Raw genomic sequence first — 9,444 nt, 5'->3', positions numbered from 1 at the left:
AGGAAGGAAGGAAGGAAGGAAGGAAGGAAGGAAGGAAGGAAGGAAGGAAGGAAGGAAGGAAACCTAAGGAAGGAAGGATGTGGAGAGCTCATTTTCCTACTTTTAAAAGTAGCATAAACTGAGCTATAAGACCCAGTCTTTCTCTGCATGTCAGCTAGTGTGGCTGTGGGGTTTTGTTGCTGTTGTTCTGTTAGAATGAGTGTGCACTACATTATATTTCATAATGACAAAATGTCAAAATACTTGATAATATGATCTAGTACCACAAAGCCAAATATAAGAGATAAACATACAAATGTAAATTGATCAGAAAAGGATGGTACACTTGTTTTACAACAGGAAGCAGTAGAAAGGTTTTTCCCATCTTTCACTAGGCAGGAGCAAGCCAGAACACTGAAGCAAATAGAGGGAAACTGATACCTACTAATATAAGACTTCATTTGCTTCATGCCTTTCGTAGCGCACAGTCTCACACATTAACCTGCAAAAGAAAAAAAGGCATGAGTTCAACATGTATCATTCCAAACATACTAGCAAATCTAAAAACAAATTGGTTTGGATGCTAAGATTATCGTATATGACTAGTGAAAATTATATTTACCAGCCTCAAAATGATTACTGGCTATTGCAATAACAAATGTGAAATCAAATCTGGTAAAGATATACATCTAATAAGATGCCAGCTTCAGGGCTGGGAAGCTCAGTGGTAGAGGCTTGCCTTGCATGCCTGAGACCCTGGGTTCGATTCCTCAGCACTACAAAAGCAAAAAAGAAAAAAGCCGGAAGTGGCGCTTTGGCTCAAGTGGTAGAGCGTTAGCCTTGAGCTGAAGAGCTGAAGGACAGCGCCCAGGCCCAGAGTTCAGGCCCCATGACCGGACCCAAAAAAAAAAAAAAAAAAGATGCCAGCTTCATTCTATTTCCCCTCAGCAGTAATGTTTCTCAGCAGTATAACAGTATTTTTATAGCCAATGACTACCATAGAGGTTTAATGATTTGTTATTTCAGCTGATTTGTCCTGAGGGAAGAATTATGACATATGAATATTTGAAGTCATTTGTCTAACATATATAGAAATTCAACTCAGAATGACAACAGTGGAGAAAGCTGGCTCTAAAGTGGCCCTCTCAACAGCACCCTCAACTTGGACCCAGGCAGCTGTGCTCCCAGCAGTGTCATCTTTCTTGGGTGTTAAATCCAGGGCACAAGTCTCGTGGGTGCTCTAGTTTGTGCCTCCCACTACACCCCTCATGCTTGCAGTAATTCAATCTTGAAGTAGTGACCACTATGTCTGCCCAAGAACTTCTGTCTGCCCCTTCCCCCACATCGAGTATCTATGTGGAGCATAAAAGCCCAGAGCATGGTGCTATAAATGACCTTGATATTAGGTTAAGACAAGCCAAGGGCATCCTAGCTTAAATGCATTAACTATTATCCTGAGAACTTTCAAAGTCCTGACATGGATTTTGCTGTCACCTGGGACCATGTGTTGTCAGTACGTCTCCAGGAAAGTACACTTTGCAATCCTGGGTCTGCCTGCAACTTCTTTCAGCTTTACAGTATCTTGAAGCCATGCCTTGTAGACTGGGACCAGGTTAAGACTGTTCTTGATGTCCTCATTCTCGAGCCCTTCCTTGAAACATTCCAACTGAATGTCACTTAGCTCAAGGAGGCAGAAGCAAATCTTGGATACATATCACTAAACACAAAACTTTCCTTAATAGGCGCAATCCCAACTCTTCATAGGAAAGATGACAGTCACAAGTGAGGGGGCTAAATATATCTGCGCTTAAATGAAATAACAGTCTCTGCCTTGTTTCCTGCCCTCGCCTCAGCTGCATCAGCATCCTGGACCTCATTCCCGGACCTCCATGCTCTTACCAACTTAGCACCGTTTCCTATATTCTGCCCATTTCTCTCTACTGATATACATCCAGCATGCTCACATCACCTACTGTGTTGGTGACACTCTTCCTGAACTCCAAGTTATCTTCTTATTATCTACATTTTGCTTTTTCTATTAGAGAAAATCTTTTTTCCAGCATGCATGTCCACATGTGTGTACATGTGTGAGTGTACTATACCTCCACTTTTTCATCTTCTTCCCTCTCTCCATCATTTGGTCCCAAAACTACAAAGAAAAAGCTCTAAAGCAAGCAGAGACCTCCATATTATCTAATTCTTTTTGGTGCTTCACTAACTCCATTCAGCAACTCCATCTGGCAAATGCTTCTCTAGAGCATCATCTTAAGGCCTCTGGTCTTAGATTTCCTTTTTCCACTGAGCTTAGTCATACTTTCTATCTCCTTGAGATTCTCCCAAACACCCTCTCCCCACCTATTCCTCAGGGCAGGTCCTTGGCCCTCTTCTTTATACTTAAGTAATTTCACCTACCAGCTTACAATTTCAAATTAAAGACTAATCAAGATGTTTACTCACCTGAATGCATATTCAATGTAACCATTTGAGTTGAATATCTAACAGCTAGCTACATAGTGTTTCAAATGTCTAAAACTGAGCTTAAATTTCCCCTCAAAATCTGTTTTCCCAAAATCAATGCTCAAACATTTAGGCTTACAACTTGGAGATCCATCATCTTTGTCTCCTGATTTTTTTCACATCAGCACCTGCTTCCAAAATCTACCCTCTAAAACTGCAAGTTCACTATCTCCCATGGAATGACCTATTCTGAGCCACTACCCTCCTACCATTTTCCCTTCCCATGACCACAATGAGGTCCTACTTCAACCTGTTGTCCAACACCTCTGCCCTATGAAAATGCAAATTCCTCCCCTGCATACAGACTCTACCCTACCTGCTATATGACCTTGCCAAACCTTGTCACACGCCTGTTCCCAACAAAAGAATAGCTGGAGTACTCTTCTCCTTGGAAATCTCAGCACAGCTGCCCTATTTTCTTTTTTTTTCTTTTTTTGTTGGTCGTGGGGCTTGAACTCTGGGCCTGGGCGCTGTCCCTCAGCTCTTCAGCTCAAGGCGAGCGCTCTACCACTTGAGCTACAGCGCCACTTCCGGTTTTCTGGTGGTTTATTGGAGATAGGAATCTCATGGTCTCTCCTGTCCGGGCTGGCTTTGAACCGCGATCCTTAGATCTCAGCCTCCTGAGTAGCTAGGATTACAGGCGTGAGCCACCAGCGCCCGGCCAGCTGCCCTATTTTCAAATCTTGCCTCTTCCTTTCAATTCAAAGTCAGAGCAACCACCACCCACTTTTACCATGTCTAAATGCTAACATCTGAATGAACAAAGGTCTCTGCATGTCCGTCATGACATGAGCTGATGTTTTCCATAAACATGACTTTTCAACATATATTGAATAAGTAACACATCTGAAAGATCTCTCCCTATAAATTCATGCCAAAAAAACTCAATCTCTACATGTTCCAAAACAAACTTTTTACGGTTTAAGTATACTAAGCTACTCTTCTGAATTTCTAACCAAAACTTACCTTTCAAATAGCAGCTAGTTGATCATTCTGAAGTTGGCCAATGTGTGCACAGATATGCATTGTATTATGTCTATTTGGGCAATTTTAAAAATTTCCATTTTGGTCGATGTGTGCACAGCAATTCACTGTGTTAAATTTACTCTGGTAGTTTTGAAGTTTTTCATTTATTGATTATATAAAATTCTAGCAGCTAAAGAATTTTATAACCAGATATACTATAAACACATCATATATTTAACATATCTAAATTCACATGCATGGTTCTATGTGTACAATGGGGATATGACTGTTACAATTGCACAATCATTCTTCTTGTGTTTGAAAATTAACTGCATTCAATTAAATGAGTATAAAACTTTTTTCTTAAGAAAACGGTCATAACAAAGTATCAATTGAAAACTATACACTTTAAAAATTACTCTAGCTTTAATGTGAGCCATCTTCCAAAGTGCTAATGGCTTTGCCTTCTTACAAAACCTGACTGATTTTTTTTTACTTAATCTACAGTCAACTTTAATTTAAATGAGTTTCATTAAAAATGTAATTTTAGAAGCACTCTTGATATTTTAACAATCCTCTTGATACTTTTTTCAATTAACAACCAAATATAAAATAGGCATACTCACAAATTAATTAGTGTTTAAAGAATAAAGGGTAAATATATAGAAAAGTATGCATTTCATAATTAAAAACTGCTGCCACACAAATAGCCAGAGTAGAAGTTAACAAGACATTACATTATGTCCTAATTTACTACCTATTTACACTTAAGACAAAAATCATTTCTTTCTTCTGAAACTCAGGTAACCACAAATGATACTGCTGTATTACTGTTCTCCAGATATGATAGTTTTTCTATAAGCGGATCACATAGAATAAGTATGCTATCTACTGTGTGGATCAGAATAGCAGCTGTGTACTTTATGGAGTATATGTATATTCACAAAGACCTAGAACATACTAAAATAGTGAATAGCCATTCTTTAACTAAATCTACTTTCTAATACATCTGAGCACTAAATAGTACATTTTTATTTGCCAGGAGTGGCAAATAATGCCATATCCATTTGGCATACATACTTTCTGGGGAGTGATATAGACAAATGGGGTATGAGTGAAAAATTATTACTGTGACAGAAAGGTCAAAGAGGGAGACTGTCACAAATAGAAGAGAATAAGGTGAGGGAAAATAAAGGATAATAAAAGGGATGTATAATATCAAAGTATATTATATGTATGTATAAAATGTCATAATAAAATTATACAATTAAAATATGTAAATGCAAAGATAAGAAAGTATTATATGAACACAACTGAATTCATTTTATAAAACTTACAAAGCAAGTATGGGAGGTAGATGAAACAGTTTTTATACATTTTATAAGCCTTTACATTTAAACCTACTTCTAAATAAGTAAGCATATAAAATCCTAGCATTCTATCATCATTACATTAATATTAAAATGACAAACCTAAGTTGGTGTTCCCTCAGGTTCGATAAGGCTTCCATCCCATGTAAATAGGAATAGACTATTTCCAGATCCTGTTTCAAAGAAATGAGAGAGATTATTAGAGTTGTCAAAGGGGGGAAAAGTTTCTAAAATAAGTTACAAATTAAAATATGTGTGGCTTTTAAAAATACATATTTTCATAAATATTAAAAATAAATAATACTAAGAGTCCTTACTCCTATTTCCTGCATGGGGAACAGGAAATGTATTTCCCTTTTCCATCTCTCCCTACTTTATCCTGTTAGACTAAAATAAATCCTTGCTAAAACTTCAAAAACAAAATAATAATCATTACTAAAATATAAAACAAACTGGCTTACTAAGGAAAGCAATTTCCTCAGAGGTTGTTCTGTCACTCATTTTTCCCACTCCCAATGAAAGTACAAAGTTTTCATTTCAAAGCAAACATGTTTGTTTGTTTTTTAATTTATTTTATTTGTGAACATACTGTACAGAGGGGTTACAATTACATAGGCAGGATAATGCGTACATTTCTTATCAAGCATTGCAGCCTCCTCCTTCGTTTATCCTTCACATCCCTTCCCAGCCTCCTCCCTCCCCCCCCAGTCCCAATCCTCCCCCCCCACCCCCCCCCACCCGCACCAACATTGTAAAGCTCGTTTTCGACCTAACAACTTGTACTTCTCATTGTTGCAACAGGTCCACCTGTATCCTTAAACGACTTGTTTTTCCCCATCTCCTCCACAAGTTATACTGACATCAAATATAGTGAAAGCAGGAGTTATACTATGGGGGAGGGACATACAAAGCAACAAAGAAATAATCTTATAAATGCGTTAGAAACAAATGCATGAAAGAAAAAAAACATTAAAATACATATCTAAGGGTTCATTTTCCTAACATCACATTATCTGACCTTTTCCGCTTGACTCATACATATACTAGATATTGCAAATAAGGGAAACCATGGTGCCTATGTTTTTTTGGGCCTGGCTTACTTCGCTTAATATAATTTTTTCCAAGTCTTTCCATTTCCTAACAAATGGGGCAATGTCATTCTTTCTGATGGAGGCATAGAATTCCATTGTGTATATATACCACATTTTCTTGATCCATTCATCTACTGAGGGGCATCTGGGCTGGCTCCAGATCTTAGCTATGGTAAATAATGCTGCAATAAACATAGTTGTGCTGGTAGCTTTAGTGTGGTCTTGAGCAAACATGTTTGTTAATACCATGATTAATCAAATTATTTCTACAATATAAATCTCATGCATTTTATTTCATCACAAAAATTTTGAAGATAAATTCTTTTTTTTCACTTTTTACCTAAATTATATTTCTTATAGGAATATTTAAATGTTTTTTTCCAAAATGAAAATATGCCTGTTTTTATAGATCCCCTAAAGAAAACAAGAAAAGATTAAGAGATATTCTTGATTGTTCAGAATAAAAATAAAAGATCCTGATTAAATTCCTACACAACAAGCTAGCAGTGAATTAGCATTTTAGGACTCCAATGCACACACAGTAGCATAGTCTGTGAGAAAGAAAGAAAGAATGAATGAATGAATGAATGAATGAATGAATGAATGAATATTTCTTCTCCCCAAATCCCAGGAAAGAAAATACCACAAAAAAGGTGCCTGGTAATATCTGTAAAATAAACCTCATCTTTTTAAAATAACAGCTTTATTGATTAATAATTTGTATGACATAAAATATAACCTTTTAAGATGTAAAAGTCATTGATTTAGTACAATCATAATCACTGAATTCAGAACATCTTTACCATCCCTAATAACCCAAACCCATACTAAGTAGCAGCCATTACTAGTTCCCTATTCTTCAAGCTCCTGGTACCAACTGTTTCCTCCAAGGTAATATATAGCTTGAGGTCTGGCTTCTCCCTCAGCATGACTCCTCGCACAGGATATAGCATGTGTCAGGCCAGCACTTTCCTGACATGCCACTGCAGACATGCATAAGGCATTTTGTCTTGCTGTTTATCAATTGACACAGTGTTAAGGGTTTCCCACTTTTTTTACTAGAACAAATAATACTGCTAAATTCTTGTGTGTAATTTTAAGCTTGAACATTATTTTCAATTTCAGGGCCATGGAGGTCAGGCACAAGACCCAGTTTCAAAAGCAAAGTACAAACAAAAGGCTTGGAGCCCAGCTCAAGTGGGAAAGTACTTGCCTAGCAAGAAGTTCAATCTCAGGAACTACCCCCCACCCCTCTGCTGCCAGGAAAAAAAAATACTACACTGGGATTCCATTTCACCTAATTTAAAATGGCTATTTAAAAACACATCTGGCAAGGATGTGGACAAATGGGAACCCTTTAGAATCCCTTCTGCACTGCTGGCAAGTGCAGCATTACTGAAGAACTCAGCTATACCATTACTGGACATATATTCAAGGAAAATTAGTCATCATACAACAGAGGTTGAATGCTGTGTTTTATTACAGCACTAATCACAACAGCCAATATATGCTATTAGCAGATATACCTGTCAACAGATGGATAAAGAAAATGTGTGTATGTGTGTGCTTATACCCAATGGTTTTCTTGTTTGTTTTTGGTGGTACTAGATTTTAAAACTAAGACCCTCTACCACTTAAACCACGACACCCCCCCCTTTTGCTTAAGTTTATTTCCAGGTAGTTTTCCTACTTATAGACCCCCTGTAGCTGTAGAGGTGCAATTCCACCACACCTGGTTTATTTGTTGAGATGGAAGTTCTGACTAACTTTTTACCAGTGTCTTCAAACCACAATCCTCTCAATCTCTGCCTCCAAACTAACTGAGATTGTAGGTATGTACTGTAACATCCAGCAAAGCATAGAAATTATTCTGACATAAAGAAAAATAAAGCCCTGTCATTTGTAGATAAATAGATGAAACTGTATGGATCATTATGTTAAATGAAATAAACCAATCTCAGAAAGATGAGTTTTACATACTTTTCTCTACCTGTCTAAATTTTTTAATGGATCTGATGCAACAATGAGACGTACAAGTTGTCATGTCCAAAATGAGCTTTACAACGTCAGTGCGGGGGGGAGGGGAGGGGAAGGGGTTGGGGGGGAGGGGGGAAGGAGAAGGATTGGGATGGGGGGGAGGGGGAGGCTGGGAAGGGATGGGAAGGGTAAACAAAGGAGGAGGCTGCAATGCTTGGTAAGAAATGTACGCATTATCCTGCCCATGCAATTGTAACCCCTCTGTACAGTTTGTTCACAAATAAAATAAAATAAAATTAAAAAAAAATAAAAAAAAGGGTGAAAGGGATGGGATGATCAGAGACTAGGAGAGTACTAAAGGATGGGCAAGAGAAGGGAAGAAGAAAACAGAAGGAAAGAAAGTGGACATGATCCATGCACAACATATGTATGCATGGTAATGTGACAGTGATATCCATTAATTAGTATACTCAATGTATTAAATAAATGTCACAAATCTCCAGGATGGTGCTAATGTTAACTGCATTTCACATAAGATCCAGATGGAATAATCAGGATAAACATGGACTTCAAAACTGTCTTTAAAGCTGAAAAGAATGCCTATAATCCTAGCCACTCAGGAAGCTGAGATCTAAGGATCATGGCTTTAAGCCAACCTAGGCTGTAAAGTCTGTAATATTCTTCTCTCTACCTAACCAACAAGCCAGAAATGGAAGTGCGGCTCAAGGTCGTAGAACACCAGCCTTTAGCAAAAAAGCTAAGGGACAGAGCCTGCGCCCTTAGTTCAAACATACATACATACATACATACATACATACATACATTCTCTCTCTCTCTCTCTCTCTCTCTCTCTCCCACCCCCCTTTCTCTCAAAGCAAGAAAGGCCCTCTTCCTTCAACTAAACCAACCAAGAGCAAAGCATAAGGTCAGTTCCTTCATTAGACTGAATTTTAGTTATCCAGTTTTTAAATATTATGCAATCTCAGACATTCAAGTCACAGTCCTGAATAAGTCAGGCCACACACCATACGTATGTGCAGACTTATTTTTGAATGTAAGTGTGTAATATGTGTACAGAATATATCTGTGAGGAATAATTATTAGCACCATTTCTTTATCTTAAGATAATCTGTATAACTGTACTCAAAGCCTGGCAGGCATCAAGAAGCTGCTGCCTGACCTGCATCTCCAAACTTAGAGATTAGAGGAAGGAGCCCACAGGTCCACAGCCTCAACAGTGCAAAATGAAGGGAAGGGGAGGGGAGGGGAGGAGAGGAGAGCAGAGGAGAACAGAGGAGAGGAGAACAGAGGAGAGCAGAGGAGAGGAGAGCAGAGGAGAGGAGAGCAGAAGAGAGGAGAGCAGAGGAGAGGAGAGGGAGAGAGGAGACAGACAAAGAGAGAACAGAGAGAAAGGAAAGAAAGGGAAGGAAGGAAGGAAGGAAGGAAGGAAGGGGGAGGGAGAGAAAGAGAGAGAGAGAGAGAGAAAGAAAGAAAGAAAGAAAGAAGGGAGGGAGGGAAGGAAGGAAGGAAGGAAGGAAGGAAGG

General features: G+C 38.3%; 1 protein-coding gene across 1 annotated transcript in view; it reads right to left on the bottom strand.

The window, feature by feature from the left end:
• The window catches only part of Rapgef2 (Rap guanine nucleotide exchange factor (GEF) 2), a 257,625-nt gene that overhangs the window by 167,923 nt on the left and 80,258 nt on the right, over window positions 1-9,444 (bottom strand). The window contains exons 2-3 of the mRNA XM_013029819.1: window positions 4,935-5,005; window positions 425-481 (exon numbers count right to left, since the gene is read on the bottom strand). Of these exons, the coding sequence (XP_012885273.1) occupies window positions 425-481; window positions 4,935-5,005 (128 nt within the window). The remainder of the gene's footprint in view (window positions 1-424; window positions 482-4,934; window positions 5,006-9,444) is intronic.

This window comes from Dipodomys ordii, unplaced genomic scaffold (genome assembly GCF_000151885.1).
Source record: "Dipodomys ordii isolate 6190 unplaced genomic scaffold, Dord_2.0 Scaffold123, whole genome shotgun sequence".
In the NCBI taxonomy this organism is placed as follows: Eukaryota; Metazoa; Chordata; class Mammalia; order Rodentia; family Heteromyidae; genus Dipodomys; species Dipodomys ordii.
The sequence above is the reverse complement of the archived record's forward strand: the minus strand, read 5'-3'. Positions and strand labels throughout refer to the sequence as shown.